Source organism: Neodiprion virginianus, chromosome 6, assembly GCF_021901495.1.
Source record: "Neodiprion virginianus isolate iyNeoVirg1 chromosome 6, iyNeoVirg1.1, whole genome shotgun sequence".
NCBI classification, from domain to species: Eukaryota; Metazoa; Arthropoda; class Insecta; order Hymenoptera; family Diprionidae; genus Neodiprion; species Neodiprion virginianus.
The window spans coordinates 18,949,213-18,966,290 of NC_060882.1; the positions used below are offsets into that span (position 1 = coordinate 18,949,213).

The 17,078-nt window shown below is 35.0% G+C and overlaps 2 protein-coding genes across 6 annotated transcripts in view; both read right to left on the reverse strand.

Moving 5' to 3' along the window:
- Nucleotides 1-1,774: 1,774 nt before the first annotated feature.
- Nucleotides 1,775-4,106, reverse strand: LOC124307967 (uncharacterized). Its single transcript, XM_046770217.1, has 4 exons — nt 4,063-4,106; nt 3,353-3,453; nt 2,905-3,112; nt 1,775-1,789 (listed from the first exon to the last, which is right to left on the reverse strand). The coding sequence occupies exons 1-4, from the start codon at nt 4,090-4,092 to the stop codon at nt 1,775-1,777; spliced, it is 354 nt and encodes a 117-aa protein (XP_046626173.1). The 5' UTR covers nt 4,093-4,106.
- A 3,895-nt stretch (nt 4,107-8,001) lies between these two features.
- The window catches only part of LOC124307790 (serine/threonine-protein kinase minibrain), a 59,084-nt gene continuing 50,007 nt past the window's right edge, over nt 8,002-17,078 (reverse strand). For 4 of the 5 annotated variants that reach the window (XM_046769860.1, XM_046769861.1, XM_046769862.1 and 1 more), the window contains one exon: nt 8,002-12,747. In XM_046769860.1, the coding sequence (XP_046625816.1) occupies nt 12,296-12,747 (452 nt within the window). In that variant the 3' untranslated portion in view covers nt 8,002-12,295. Of the gene's footprint in view, nt 12,748-14,541; nt 14,641-17,078 lie in introns of all 5 variants that reach the window. The other variant, XR_006908857.1, reaches the window with a different exon arrangement.

Consider the following 17,078-nt stretch of genomic DNA (forward strand, 5'->3'; position numbering starts at 1 on the left):
CTTATCCTGGAAGTCGAGAAATTCTATTAGCGGACTGACAGGTACCGAATTTGGGGTTGCGCGAAAAACGAATTGAAATAATTTATTGTAAACATGAACGAGGAACCACGGAGCGCTTATCCTGGAAGTCGAGTTTCACCGCGTAGCGGACCCGAAGCGCGGGATCCGGGAGGTTGAGAACCCGGTGCTCGAAATACGTAGCGGACCCGAAGCGCGGGATCCGAGAGGTTGAGAACCCGGTACTCGAAGTTTGCGGAGCGCGACTCTCAACCGTCCGCTCTACTGCGCGGTTGTTACCAGACTGAGGAACTCGGCTGGCCGATTTTAGATTGGTGACGTCACTTTCCGAACATCCGAAAATTCAAACTTTGGTTTCGAACTGTAATACTAGGTATGATGATGTATGATGTATGATGTATGATGTATGATGTATGATGTATGATGTATGATGTATGATGATATGATATGATGTATAATGATTTTAGTTTCCACATTTCATACAAGAAATACGCACTTTATCTCTCCTGCCGATTCCAGACTCAAGCGGCCAGGCCCTTCGATGGTCAGCCGTTGACTGAAGATATATCCTTCGGTTAACGGGTCAGCTGATAACGCTGCCGTTCTGCGACAGTTGGATGATGAAAAATTTTGCTCGTATCTTTCAAATGTGTGTTAAAATACACTCGAAGTGTTAAGAAGCTTCGTTCTTTCTTTCCCTATCACCTTTTTAGGTCTTTAAATCACTAGGCTGCTTTAAATACTGTCTCATATACGGAGAATCCATTTTATCTCGTTCAAAATTAGTGCATCCGTGATGTATTACAGTTACTCTGAATTTTTTTCCATCCGAATACTTTTCGAAAAACAATTCTGCTTCTCTACCCAACGTAGATACTTCACTCTCGACTAGCTAGAACAGCGTTTCGATTATATGCCTACGAAAATTCACGATCGAGAGAGCAAATGAAAAGTTGTTGGAATAATTATGAATACTAATGTTATGGAATACATCGAGCGCGTGTCGAATAGAATCCCATTTCGAAGTGAATAATTCTTTTCTTTTCATATCATAGCTAATCTAGTAATATAGGTAAATAGGATGGTTGGAGGTGTTCGGAAATGGTAGGACATTTCAAAAGTTGAAGTCGACGATGATCCGGTGCATCAATTTTATCGTTACAGATTTTCTTTTCCCATGAGGCATAGAATATTCAACAACGATAATGCAGTCCTTAAAATTCATCATTCATCTCTGTCTGGAAAGCTAATTCGCAAGGCGTGGTATTCTAGATATGTCAAAACTAAGCTAGCGGCACGTGTTTGCATTATTAGAAAAATACCCGTACTCTACATACACTGTTTCTAATCTATTGCTACATTTGGTTTAATCCCCATGCTTCCACAGTACGAACAGTTGGAAATGTTTTTGATTATCCATAATAAAATAAAAGAAGTAACAAAGCTGAAAATTTATTGTTGAAGCTTTAATGAATACATCAAACTGCGGTCGAATTCATTTATTATTTGCACATGACCTCTGTATATTTGATAAATTATTCCTAAATACATTGAAACATATGTATTTATAATGAAATATCATGCAATGGGCTGTGTAAACTATAAACTATAATTTCTATCGAATAGCTGCTCTTATGTCAACAGGGCTTTGAGACTCAGTTAAGTTGGATCTAGATTTTTGCCATCGTATGTAGGACATTGGGTTACAAGAACAAATGCGAATTACGAACAACTCCGTATTAGGGAGAAGGATATTTTAGTTCAAGTATACCTATACACAGAAATCCGTATGCGAATATACTAAAACATCTGTGTTTATTGTAAAAATCTAGTTTTAAACATGTGTATATATGTATATACACATGTATATGTATATATATATATATATATGTATATATTTATATACACATGCATAAGTATACACATACATATATACACATACATGTACATAAATAATTGCCAAGAAATTAGAAACACTCACAACTTGTCGCAAATAGAGTAAAACGTAAGGTTAATAATATACAAATTACACAAGCGCACCATAAAACGTGGCAAGGGTAATCCTAGTGCAGTGATTGTATAAACTGAAGAAATATACATTTACATATACATGATATAAATTAATAGACTAGAAAAGAGTATTTAGAGAGCTTATCTAATTCCGATCTTGTCACAATAGATCATTAACATAATCAATATACGGTTAAAGCATTTTATAAAGAAATGTATAGCTACATTCACTATTAGAGATAATATTTTTTATCCATTTTTATAGTTATTTAATTTCTTGTACAACAATTTTTCAAACTTCACCGCAAAATGCCCAACGAGTTCTCGTAGTGCAAATACGAGTCCAATTACCTTACAGATGGCATTACATTGATTTTTGCCTTCTCGCGTCGAGTTATAAATACAGAGAAATCTCAATGAGAGCTCATTTCTATAAGATTGATTGCAGTGCTATATTCGTAGCTGTACCTGATATTCTATATTATATACTGTCCTAAATTTTAAACACACAGCACAACAATGGCTGAAAGCACAATGGCAAGAAGTGAGGAGCAATCTGCATCTTAATAAATCTTTTCTTCTTTATACGTAGCACAGCGATGTCACGTCGGAGAATATGTACTAGTGGATCAGTAGGTGGGGCACAGAACTGAAACATAATTATGTTGAAAATCTTCAACATCTCTTACAGAAAGTAGGTACGTTGCCAGAACTTATATACCAACAATGAATATTCATAGAGGCTATATTCATAAATACTTACAAAAGTAAGCTAATATTTTACCCGCAATTGCTCATTACTGATAACTTGATATGATAATATCCCCTCCCGCCCCCCCTCCCCTCCCCCCTCACGACCCACCCCGCCCTACCTACTTCTACTCCTATTTCTACTCCGAGTCCTATTCCTACCACTACTCCTACTTCTATTCCTATTTCTACATCTTCCCCTGATCCTACTCCTGATGCTGATTCTACTTCATCAGATATTGTAAAAATGTCAAACTCACCGAGCACGAATCCTCGTCCTCCACCTCGTCCAGCTCGACCACTTCCAACCACCGCCAACCACCTCGGGCTATACCTGGAATAGTAATAAATATTCTCAGTATAGGAACACATTAAAAATATTGTGTAAGGATTAATATAATTAATTAATTAATTAATAATATAATAAATTTTATTAGCGCATTTATATCTACTGAATTTGTCCTTGCGTGAAAAATGAATCGAAATAATTTAATGTAAACATGACAAGTTTGAAATATTTTAGATGAAATATAATTACAATTGCCATCAAATATTATAAAAGTGTTTTACTCACCGAGCACAAATCCTCAGCCACCTTCTTCTCCTAGTCTTCCTCGTCCTCCTCGTCGTCGACCTCCGACAACCTCCAACCACCACCAACCACCTCGGATTATACTTGAAATAGTAATAAATTATTTCAGTATAGGAAAATATCAAAAATATTGTGTAAGGATTAATATAATCAATTAATTAATTAATTAATAATATAATAAATTTTATTAGCGCATTGATAGCTACTGAATATGTGCTTGCGCGAAAAATGAATCGAAATAATTCGATGTAAACATGACAAGTTTGAAATATACTAGATAAAACATAATTACAATTGCCATCAAATATTATAAAAGTGTTTTACTCACCCAGCACAAATCCTCAGCCACCTTCTTCTCCTAGTCTTCCTCGTCCTCCTCCTCGTCGACCTCCGACCACCTTCAACCACCGCCAACCACATCGAACAACCACCGATAACCACCTCGGGTTATACCTGGAATAGTAATAAATATTCTCAGACTAAGAACACATCAAAAATATTATGTCAGGATTATTATAATTAATTATTTAATCAATGTGTAATAAATTTCATTAGCGCGTTTAAAGCTACTGAATATGTGCTTGCGTGAAAAATGAATTGAAACAATTTATTGTAAACATGACAAGTTTGAGATATTTTAGATAAAATATAATTACAATTGCCATCAAATATTATAAAAGTGTTTTACTCACCGAGCACAAATCCTCGTCCTCCTCGTCCATCTTGTTCTCCTCGTCTTCCTCGTTCTCCTCCGCGCCGACCTCCGACCACCTTCAACCATCGGCAACCACCTCCAACAACCACCGATAACCACCTCGGGTATGCCTGCAATAGTAATAAATATTTTCAGTATCAGAACACATCAAAAATATTGTGTAAGGATTAATATAATTAATTAATTACTTTATAACATCATGAATTCTATTAGCGCATTCATAGCTACTGAATTTGTCCTTGCGCGAAAAATGAATTGAAATACTTTGTTTTAACATGACAAGTTTAAAAAATTTTACATCAAATATAATTACAATTCCTAGTCAAGGACCTGGACAGCCACAACTACGGAGCGCTTTTCCTGGATGTCAAAATCCACCAGGGGAAGGACCTGGATAGCCAGAACTACGGAAAATTAGTCCTGAAGGTCATAAGTCACTAGCTCAGGGACCTGGACAGCCAGAACTACGGAGCGCTCGTTCTGGAAATCGAATTTTCCCAGGTAGCGGGCCTGGAGCACAGAAACTACGGAGCGCTTGTCCTGGAAGTCAAGTTCCACCAGGTAGCAGACCCGGAGCGCAGGATCGAGAAGGTAGAAAACCCGGTACTCGAAATCTGCGGAGCGCGATTCTCATCCGTCCGCTGTACTGCGCGGCTGTTTCCAGACTGAGGAATTCTGCTAGCCGATTTCAAATCAATTACGTCAAGAGAAAAAAAAATTTGGGTGACGTCACTTTCTGAACATCCGACATCCAAACTTTGGTTTCGAACTTTAGTACTATGTATGATGATGTATGATGTACGATGTACGATGTATGATGATGTGATATGATGTATAATGATTTTAGTTTTCACATTTCATACAAAAAATACGCACTTTATCTCTCCTGCCGATTCCAGACTCAAGCGGCCAGGCCTTCACACTCGATCGAATCGTTGTCATATTGACCAAAAATTCAAGGGAAGCAGCCTCACTTTATTGCGAGTGAAAAATCTTATGTTTCAGAATCGATTTGTGCGAATTTTCCCATACTAAATGAATTACCTAGAACCCAGAAGAGGCACGAAAACGAACGTTGAACTAACAGTAGAAGAATGAGTAACGAAATCTCTTGTTTCTCGGCCGTAACTCATGATCCGTGGCCGCATCGTATTCAGACTGTGCCCGGTTGCAACTAATAGGCTGCAACGCTATCAATCAGTTGCCTTCTTATACATATATAGAGGTAGTCCAGAGAATATCTTGAAAGTTAGCACTCGGTCACCGCCGACTCAACACCACTCAAGTTTTTCGTCTGTTTCTCGCAGGCTGGCTATCCCATCTTTAATTTTAAACTGTCAAAGTTCGTAAAATGATTGCATCGACAACGACGACGATTATGTTTTCATTTTATTTATGGGGCATTCCTTGTCAATACATAATCGTCGTCGTCGTCGATGCAATAATTTTACAGCCTTTGACAGTTTAAAATTAAAGATGGGATGGCCAGTCTGCGAGAAACAGACGAAGAACTTGAGTGGTGCCGAGTCGGCGGTGACCGAGTGCAAACTTTCAAGATATTCTCTCGGTATATAGTTATACAAAGATGCTCTGTAGGTAGAGCTAAGTAGTCAAGGCATAATGCGTACATGAATCAATGATGTTAAAATTTCATGTATTTCTAAAACTATTTTCTAAAAACTCCGAGTTTTTTATTTTGTCTCGTACTCTTTGAAATTTTGATAAACTAGTTTGAATTTGCGCTACTTTACTCGTGATTTCTTACAGCCGAACAAAACGCTGAAAATACGGTAAATAATACGCCGTTTGATCTTGTTGACTAACTTTATTAGAAATGTTCATCAGAATACATTGATTTTTTTTTTGTGGATAATGTTCACGATCAGCTCGTAGATATTTAATTAAGTATTCCGAACCGACAATCATTAAAGTGATACACCGAATGTTACAATCATCGATCGAATAAATTTAACAGCTGAGACTTCTATAATTTTCAAGACATTGTTTTTGAATTACCGGCCAGTTAATCCAGTGAGAATCCTATAAACGGCATTTTAGGCGCAAAATGTTTGGGCTCAAAAAATGTCAAAAAAGGAAGGCTTACCCCTTTGAAGTTTTTCAGCAAAATTTTCCCGACTTCGGGAAACATCGATTGTTTCAGCTGCTATAGCAATGTAATTTTGCGGAAAAATTGTTTGTGAATTGTCTTAAGTCATTGCGGCAGCTATTAAAAAGTTACAGCTAAAGAACGAACGAATTTTGTTGTATATCTACACGTTTCGATCTTTCGGTAATCGGGAAGTCTTGTTTGAATTCCTGAAAATGCAATTAGTGGGGAAATGGTTCTAAAAATCGCTTCTAATATCAAAAGCGTCAAAAAACACGAAAGAGGAAGACTTACCTTTCGATATTTTGAGTGCAATTTTTTCTGATTCCGAAACATGTTGAAATTAGTTTACTCAGACGCTATATCGACGTAATTTTGCGAGTCAAAACGATTGCAAGTAATTAATCCCAAGTCGCTGAGATGAGTACTCAGAAGTCCCGGTCGCAAAGCTTCGAAATTCCGTTACACTTTACTATTTTCACAGTTGCTTATCTCGTGATTTTTTGGCCGGCATTGTTGAGTTCTTTAGGATGCAGTTGTTAGATTTTTTGGGATCTAAAGGTCGCAATAAAGGAAGGCTCACCCGTCAAGGAAAACTTACATCGACTTACCAGCGGAATTGAATACAAAACCGACAACCTTATTAAAAATAACTTTGAGAGATTCTTTTATAGAACAGGGATTACAATACTATGATAAATTAATGCACACAATCTGTCGTGGTAATTTTGCGAGAGAAGACGATTGCACATCGTCTCATGTCCGGAGTATCTTTGTACCTTTCCGTTTGGCCTTTTCGCTTCAGAATCCAACATTCTAGCAATTGCAAAAATAGAGAAATTGTTTTAACACAAATTAATAGGATCTATTAGAAGCGCTTTCAAAGAAAGCTTGAATCATTTTAGGCAACCTGTAAAAACTCAACAGTAAGGTTTGTAGGTCAATTCGATTGTGACGCTGGTAGGTAATTTTTACAAGTTGTATTTCAGCGGCCAATCATTTCGTAACGCGTTTCCAACTTTGCAATGGTCGTTCTCATAATTCATGTAAGATGTTCATCAAAGTTCGTAAACATATTGAAAGTGCGGATTGGTTCAATCGCGAAAAAATACATCTTAATTTCATGTACGTACGTTGGAAGAACAAAAACGTTAAATTAGTTGGGAATGCATGCGTCTCTAACGGAAATTCTGTTAACGTTAGACGGAAAAAATGCACAAAACCAAACGGAAACTTTTATGTACATGATACAAACCGAAGTGCTGAATGTTTCTACGTGTTTCTACACAGTTTGGTGCATCAGCTGCCTCCAATGCAATTTTTACCAAGATTAGTATATGTTTTATTATGACGACTATCTGAAAATTCATATATCCATCTGACCTCGTGAAATCACTTGATGTAGTACTGTAATAAGAAAACTGTTGCACATTGAATATGAAAAATGTACCTTCTCTTGCATGAAAGTATTTACAGGGTGTCTACTGCTCTTTAAATATCCTCAAATCATAGAATTAGGCTGGAAAATAAAAATTGCTCCTCAAGTCCTGGAATATTTTGATTTAACCTGGAGAAGTTGACATAGTACATTTTTAATTGAAAACTGCGATAGCAATTCACTCTATACTTGATACAACTCCTAACCAACTTATCTTATCCTTCAAAATCCATAAGAAAATAAAATTAAGGTCCTGGCATTTTTCAATAAATTTTCCCGGAAACTCATCGAATCCAAATTCGATATTACAGTAAACACCCTGTATTTGCAAGATCACTCACGTGAAACGGAAAAGCAAAAGTGAAGATGCATTTGTTTATTAACCTTATGTAATATCCGTTTCAAATATTTTCAATTACAATATTATATAATAATTAATAATAATAATAATCGTAATAATAATAATAATAATAATAATAATAATAATAATAATAATAAATGACAATGTGTACATGTTAGATTACAGAACTGTTTGGAGCGTTTATTATTATTTTTTTTTCTATATAAGTCAGTTGCTTTCTGCATTCTCATATATTTTTTTTCCTATTTCACGGCTTGCAATTGTAGCTTGAGATTATAAAGGGTCCTTCTCAAATTCCAGGTGCTCGCCGTTTTTCAGATATATCAGTCATATAGTAGTATATTTTCTGAACACAATGTTTTACACTTGACGTTAGGAAACTTATGTTACCTTGCACTGACCATGACCAGTTCCGAAATATCTGTCTAACATTATAAAGAACCTATTAACCTCGTGGAACTTCAATAACAGATTTACAATGCGAAGCTGTATTGTAATATGTTATTTAATTGGTTTTTAAAAATATGACAAATGCAGGATAAGGATTAGTAGTTCATACATGGTCGAACTCTGAATGAACTTTTATACACACGCTTTCAAAAAAACTCTTCGGTTGTATCCAACGGCATGCTACAAGTTTTTTCTATGTGGGAATAGTGGTTATTATTTACAATGCGAATTTATTCTAAATAACATTTGTAGTGATGATGTCATTAAAACTCTTATTGTTTGAAAAAATATCTCTTCCGGAGTGCAAACCTTGCTATTTACTCCAATCGTATTAATTTGTAGTAGTGTCTGTGAAGCTCGTCACAAAATTGAATATTGATAACCCCTATACCCATCAACGAATGATCAAGCTACAAGAGAATTTGTGTAGACGTATGCAAGGCATAAGGATGGTTGGAGATAATGTTCAATAAAGACTAAAATAAAATTATCAGATAAAACTGGAACAGGTCCTAATCAGTCCTTACACTATGTAGATGTATACATTTCTGTGTTTACTAATTTACTTAAATACTCCGCATTTTGTGACAATTTTTAAATGGCAACATTTTCATCAGAAATAATCGTCGCCAAACGACGTGCATGCTAGGAACTCAAAGCAAGAAAAAAAACAGATGGAAAAAGAAGAACTTCGTATACACACGTATATACATATACTTTCACTGATTGGGAAGGAAACAGAAGATATGGAAATGAAGAAAATGTACATTGAAATTATTGCAATATTTGATAATTAAATTATTTTCACATGCTGATAAAATTCTGAATTTTTCGTCGTCTCGCGGCCCACCTCTGTTGAAAGAGTTTGCCAGAAAAAAGTGCCTTCAACGATAATAGTTAAAATAATCATACCCCAAAAAAATTGTCTACAATTTATTCATTGATAGCTAGCTTGGATTCACCAGGGTGGCCAAAATTGCTAGTTTCAATTAGTCAGTACTACAGTAACTAAAAATTACATAATTAACCGATTATTTCACTATCGATAAACAATATTAATTCGTTAAAAACAACAATCATAATAAAAAGCTTCAATACATTGTCGAAAATCATTTGTATTCTGGGGAACCACAGGGCCTGAGCCTTATTTATTTTACACGAGTAACATAACCTGGCTTGTGAACCAAAGGTTAATTTTGTTCAAGACGTCGGTTGTTATGCAAAAACTTAAGTGATTGGTTAGCTGGTTCCGGTTATTTTCGAAAATATTTCTAACGAATCTGTTAAATCTGTTACTTGTTCTGGGAAAGATTTTGAAAATGAAGAATGAAAACAGTATTTCTCGAACAGCTCAAACTTGAAATCTAATCTAAACATAGACCCTGTGATTTTCAAATGCAGAACATACATATGAGGAATTTGGAAAATTAAACTTGTGTGAAATCATGAAATTTTTTTGGTTTTGTTGAAGTAAACTGATTTTTGCCGTTTATTGAAATCTTGAAGATGAGAGAATTTATTCTTAAAAATTTCTCAGCATTTTCAATCATCTCGGTTTACCCTTATAAGTATAGCTATATTATCTTCCGTCGATACAAAAACACCTCCAAGATGGTGTCTGGCAATAAAACATTTCATGATGTCTGTACACTGCACGTGTGGAAATTCATATCCGATAACAGAGCATGATGCATACTTGGTTTCAAGCAAATCCAAGGAACACTTTGAATGACAAGTTAATTAAATATTTCATAACCCAATAATTTGTTATAACAATTTTCAGTAAGAAAAAATTAACATATATTGGTATCTGCGTGCTGATCAAAAATTTTGTTTGTGTAAGAATGAGCAGTCTTTCTTGAAGTAGCAATTACACAAAAATAGTGAAATATCGCTTTGCCAGCAAAATTTATTATTCTCTTAAATTCGTTTATATCAATTGCATAAAAATAGTGAATTACGACAGCCCTGATGATTTATCTATCAGTGCCAACGTCGAGCAATGTAAGACTTATGTAAATGTTTGCCTGCAAGCGATAGGTTTTGTGTAGCAGCTATTAAAGACAAAATTGAATACAAATTTCTTGGTAGTATATTAATATACAACATTGGCTTGATGGGTGTTCAGGAATAATATGGTGTAAAACAAAAGCGACATAGTCGAAGGAAAGTTTTCAAAAAACAACTTTCGTTTCACAGAAAATTCAATTCAGCTTCAATTAGATTCATTGTTTCTTTCCGTAATATTCAAAATTAATAGAAAATAGGTGAAAAACCCTTTTAAATCCATGAAAGTAGCACAAGCAATGCGATAAGAGCAAACGGCAAAAATCAATTGCGATCTACTGGAAATTTATTTACGTGTGTGTGTATGTATGTATGTATGCATGTATATGTTTTACGCGTGTGATAGCCCGTACTGTTTATTATAAAGTATCTAGTTCTTGTACGATTATACCGTTCTTGATCAACCTTACATGTATATGTTAACTTCCTGATTAATGCTTTTTTTATGTATAAATATGTATTGTTAAGCTGCGCAAACCTCGTTCGTTTAAAGTCCTTTTCAACAACAAACTGATTTTTGCGCAAGTATCGTACTTTGACGATACTTTTTTTTCAATGAAGTAAACAAAAGAGTCAGTTTTATAGTTTTTATACTTAAATGCTAATCCCTAAAGCTGCACTCTCTTATCGTTCACCTAAGTGTATTGTACAAATATCTAGCATTCAACGCGACTGTCTTCTTTTCTCATTAATAATTGCTAACCATTACATTCGTGACACTGTATAAAACTCTATGGAGTACATGATTACATGGTTATTTTATGCAGTAATAATAATTATCACTTTTTTGCTCTCTAGGCCATACAGTTGGGATGCCGACATTTACTTATCAGATACCGATTAAACTGTTTCAATGTTCGTTTGAATCGGGCAGGACCCGAGGGGCCAATTGGGTTCATCCACACTAGGCCGTGTCTGTCCGCTTCCGAACATTTGTTAATCTCTCTCGATTGAACGTCAACTTCACCCGCTGTTAGGTCTGTCCTGTTCCTTAAAGCGGTCTTTTTTTGTTATTCTGCAACTGGAAAATGTCTTTTCTGTGTTTTCATTACTTTTCTTTGTTCGTTCTATTTTTTCCAACGTTCAGTTTGCTCTATATTGCAATTTTGAAGGTAGTGATTATTTCCGCTCCCATAATGTTCAATGATAAGAAAAATTAATTGCGTCAGATTAAATTGTCGCCCAAGGTACCAAACTTCTGAACACCCAAACCTCTGACCATCTGAAGAAGGACTGGAAACTAAAGGTCAAATTGCCAAAGTAGATATAACGAACACACATGCCAGTATATGCCATTTTGTTGACGTCTTTCTTTGATAAACATCAGTTGCCCATTTGTTATTTACATGTAGAACAAATATTTATGTCAATGTATCTCTAAATCTTTAGAGTTGTCTATTGAATTAAGAGTTATCGAGTGTTTTTCCAAACTTGTCATTTCAGCCAAGACTTGTTTCACGTTGCAAAACCAATCCAAACGGGACCAACGTAAAAAAATAATCAAAGCTTGAATCTGATAGTAATTCGCAATGATGTTGTTTGATAATTAGTATTTACTCATTCTATTTTTATTCTTTTGCATTTTTAAATTTTTACTTCATACTTTTTTCATGTATGGATTCTATGTTTATCCAACGCTTTAGTCTTCTCGTCGATTTCTAACGGATACTTAAATACAATTTCTGGAAATCTGAAATTGCTGTCAGATGATTATCTACTGTCATTCCAGAATCACGACATTATTTCATAGTGTTGCTCTTGCGTCACATTTGTCGCCGCGATTTCATTCAATGGATGGCAACTGGACTTTGTTGCATGCACACTCCAACCATTGGACTGTCTTCTCTTTCCGGATCTCTTTGTTTCGTAGAAGTGACCGTTGAAGTTTGTCTAATCATTCCGTGTGCATCAGCTGCTGGATATCCATAATTGTAATAGTTTTGTTGTTGAATCATGGGAGAAGCCATCATGCTAGGCAAGTGGGGTATGCCGGGAAGTATTAGGCTATTGTAGGAGCTGAGAGAGTTTTGGATCAGAGACCCATCCATGGATTGCATAGATGATGCGGCGGACGTAGAGGCCCCGGTGGTTGTTGACGTATAACGTGAAGTTATGGCACGCCGGCTACCTGAGTGACGCGGTGAAGATTCACACTCCATTGGTTGATAGCCACCAGGGAGGCTTGGCATTTGCATTAAGCTGCTGGTGCCACTGCTCTGTCCTGACATGGTTAGCAGTCCTGTGACAACAAAAAATTAATCTGTTAGAAAACTCAATACTTTATCTTTACAGGCCTGGTTGTGTAAGATGAGGGTGAACTTTGCACTTGTCATACCAAGGTAATTAAACTATTAGAAGTTGCTCTGATGTTTGTGAACGTAATCAGAAAAGGTAACTTCTTAGTGAATCAATTAGAATGACAAATTGTTTTAATTTCGTTGTATCAGGTTTTATAGTTTAATTTTCCTTGAGGTACTATGTCTGATTTGTGACAAGACTCCTACTCATGGATAGAAACGTATGAAAATTGAATAGGAGCAATATACAGGGTGTGCAGTGAACTTACACAAGGAAATACATGCATCAGATGGCAAAAGTATTTCAGGTATAATACCTACTTAAAAACACATATATAAGAACTCCATTGGGTAGCTGATAAATAAATTGAACTTCAATGCATTCGACACCCTGTATGAGGTAACGGTATATGAATAAGTGGGAAAAATCTTAAGATTAAGAAGGGTAATATTCAGCTGGTGGTAATTTGGTACAAATGGAACAGTGTTGCATATACCAGAACAGATTTTAAAATGTGTAATATGCAAGTCTGAAATTATATTATCCAAGTTTTAGTATCCTTCCCGACGTTCGGTAATTATAAAAAGTTTCTGCGTCAAAATGATTAGGTTTTTTTTTTATGTTTTTATGCCTATAGGGAAATAGTATTTGTAAAATTTATCGCAATGATACATTTTCTATAAGAACAGAATCGGACGAATACTTCAACTTGTTAAAAATATCACATAATGTACACACATGAAAATAAGACATTCACATTTAAGGTTTATTTTAATTCAAGCGAACCGAAGGGCAAATGTCTACTTATTGTAATGAAGCTTACGATTAGTGGACGTCCGGTATATCCTGATTACAGGGTCTAACATAATAATATCTACATTAAGTATATTAGGTAATTATGGTAAAATATGCATAGTAAGCAGCTAAATCGTGCGTGAAAGAAAGACATAGAATGATGAAGTGAGTTCTCTACAGTAAAGATGAAAGTAATATGGTTAGAATTTGCCATTGCATTCAAAATATTCACAAGCTATTCTTTCAAATATATCACGAAAACTTATTGAAGCATGTAGGAGTGAGATAATTTGTTTCTCTTTGAACACGTATATGTACGTTTCAACTTAAACCACGTAAAATAAGTAAATGTGAACCACATAGCTATACTTGAAATATTGAAAAAATATCGGCTATATACAACTCGATTTGTAATAAGCCATTGATACTAGAATATTGCAAGTGACATATTATAAAGGGGGATATTTCGAACTTATTTGGATTCAATTTGAAACTCTTCTTCACACAGATAGCGAAGTATCCACATGTATTTACACTGAATTCATGGTGACAGAAGCAAAGTCTACCATAATACAGACAGGCCCATCTCGAGTACATGCTTGAATGTGTAGGATAAGGATGATTTTCTGTACTGATAAGGGGAAATAATTTGGAGTAAATTGATGATTAAGTTTACTCGCATCGTTTAATAAATGATAATTATTATATATACGAAATTTATAGTTTTATAAAAAATTCTGGTACAACAATAACGAAGCAATGCTCTAAAAAGTTTTGGACGAAGCTATGGGCTGTTATCATGGATTGAGTCAACTAATGCTTTCATTGATCCCATTAGAAAGCGAAACATGTCGCACAATAGACATGAGGCAAGGATAGTGGTGATGGGAAAAATTGTTAGTCTATCAGTTTGTCACATTGTTTGTTAGGCAGAACTTACTTATGTTAGTAAGTAAGATTAGGGTTGGGGCCTAGGACAGGTCGTCACCGCCCCGCGGGTACGACAGTCATCGTGCCGCGTACTGTCCCCCCATCATATCTATGGGCAACAATAATAATAATGCTTAGTTTATGCAAAAAAAAAGAAGAAATATTATGTAACCACAAATTAGTGAAGGCAGCTTAGTGCTTGTGATAATTTAAGATTCTACAGTAATATTGCTGTCTCAAATATAGATATTAAAATGAATAATCTGACGTGACCTCGACTATTACAGTTATTTATAGTACACCTAATCTGCCACAAGACGGCTACATAGGTGTAAAATGAGTCATATTACAAGATTTTTCATTTGTTTTTCAATGTAAATTTCTGAACAAACGTGATTATCCCAATCACTTGGTGATCTCAATTTTCCGTTAGTACTGTGAAGTTTATAATCGACTGGTTGAATATTGCTTTTAGCTGGTGTTGAAAGTTCAAAACATACCATGACGAATTAAAGTCATAGGACGAGTATGTTTTAGATAAAAAAAATATGACAAAGAAGTTGCTATGGTGCTTTGCACTACTGCGAAAGTGTACTTTTACTCAAAAACGATTACGAAAAGCTTTCGAATAATAAAATATTTATCAACAATAAACTTAGTTTCAGAAAGTATTAAAGCTGGTGATGTTGCAATACTCAGTAATCCGATGTGTTACATTATTTTTCATTTTTTATGCAAACTAAGAGACATTTTCTCGTTGCCGACATTCCGTATTTTCCTTTTTATTCTTCATCAAGCAATGAATATGACGAATATAATGAATATTGAATAAGCTTTGTAGCAACTAAATATCAGATGTACGAATTAGCGTCTGTGTTTATTAGCACCTATCAATAAGCTTAATTTACAATCAACGGTGTGATGAATTATGTACCTAAATTCTAGAATCCAGATCTACATCATTTATGTTAATCATTAGTCACCTTTACTGAGATATTGGTAATTAGATCTAATGAGAAATATTGTAACGTTGAGGTAAATTGTTGCCACTGAGATACTAAATGTAATTATTTCATCAAGGAGCTTGATGTGGTTCAATACAGAAATTTAGTTTTCATTATGCTTAATAAGTTTAGACACTGAAAATGAACGGTGAATGAAATCAAGCAACATAGAGGCAGATTTAATATAAGGATAATTCTCAAATTTTTCATAAACCGCTTCAGATACATTACTAGTCACATAAACTTAACATGAGCTTGGCATTGTGCAACAATCACAGCAAATGATAAGCAAACTAGTGAGTCTGTATTATAGCTCAGTGGTTTCTGGTGAATATAGAGACCGCGCATCCGAATATTTGATTCGCTCTGGTGATGGACTGTGTTGAATCTATAATGAAGCAAAACTTAAATAAAATACGAAAAGTATTAATAGCAAGTCACGGTCGCTTCAAAAATTAGAAAAAACTCGAGAAATTCTTAGTATTATTATACTCTGTATTTTGTTAACACGTTTTAAATTTTGACGCCATTAGTTTTTGTCTTGAGGTGAAAATGTTCGTGTTAGAGCATCAACTTCATGGGATGCACAGCCCCTACACCAGCTACACTTACAATGAGATACAAAAAATTTATGATCGACTTCATTTTAAAATAAAATAACATTTTAAAACACACTGTAACTTCAATTTTTTTACCACTCGAGAACCCTGGGAGTTACACTGTAAACTAATGAATATGTATGTATATACCAACTACCTGAATTCGGTAGCACAGTAGACTTGTTGTACGGTGATTTCAATATTTTCTTCTTAGCGCACGACCTCCCAAGTATTGTGAGTTTAATCGTTTACAGTGTACCCAAGTTCTAATGATTATTGTTGGATTAGGAATGATACCGAATAGTTGTAAGAAGCCTACGAGAATATGCGTTCGCTTTTATTTTGAAATTTTCGATAGCATGATTGATCTATTGGAATGGAGTAAGTATTTTAATCTGATGGAGGAGTCAGCAGTCACCACATTATTACACCATACCAAGCTCGAAATATTCATAATATTACAAGGCTTATATGTAAGACAGGTCCTCACATGTTATGAATCCAACGGTGTAAATTTGATCAGACGTTCTAAAATATAATTGCTGATGTAATTTCAATGCGTAAATAAATACAGATACAATTTACATTGACAGATAAAGTATTTATCATATGGAATTCTGTTTTCATTACAAACAATGGATTCATGACAAATGTGAACGTTCTTTTGTTTAATGCATTCAGTGGACAGGTAGCCAGAGAAAATGTCACAAAGAAGGAAATGGATTTTGTAGAGGCGAAATCACCCATGAATTATAAAAATATGTGATAAGGAAAAGGCCGCAATGACGAACATTTGTGAAAGTGGTAAATGTATACTTGTCCAGTGAACTGTATTGATAAGAAAAGTGACACCAAAACCTGTGAAACTGAAGAAATTAAAGATAAACAAAATACGGTACACCTGCAAAACAGTCTGCAACAAAATTAACACCAGACTCAGTGAG

Bases quoted from the DNA above. Each gene is read 5' to 3' on its own strand.
- LOC124307967 (XM_046770217.1), bottom strand. From the start codon at position 4,092: ATGGACGAGGAGGACGAGGATTTGTGCTCG. The intron at 3,454-4,062 runs GTGAGTAAAACA...TACTATTTCAAG, and splicing joins AGGACGAGGATTTGTGCTCG to TATAATCCGAGGTGGTTGGT. The intron at 3,113-3,352 runs GTGAGTAAAACA...TTACTATTCCAG, and splicing joins TGGCTGAGGATTTGTGCTCG to GTATAGCCCGAGGTGGTTGG.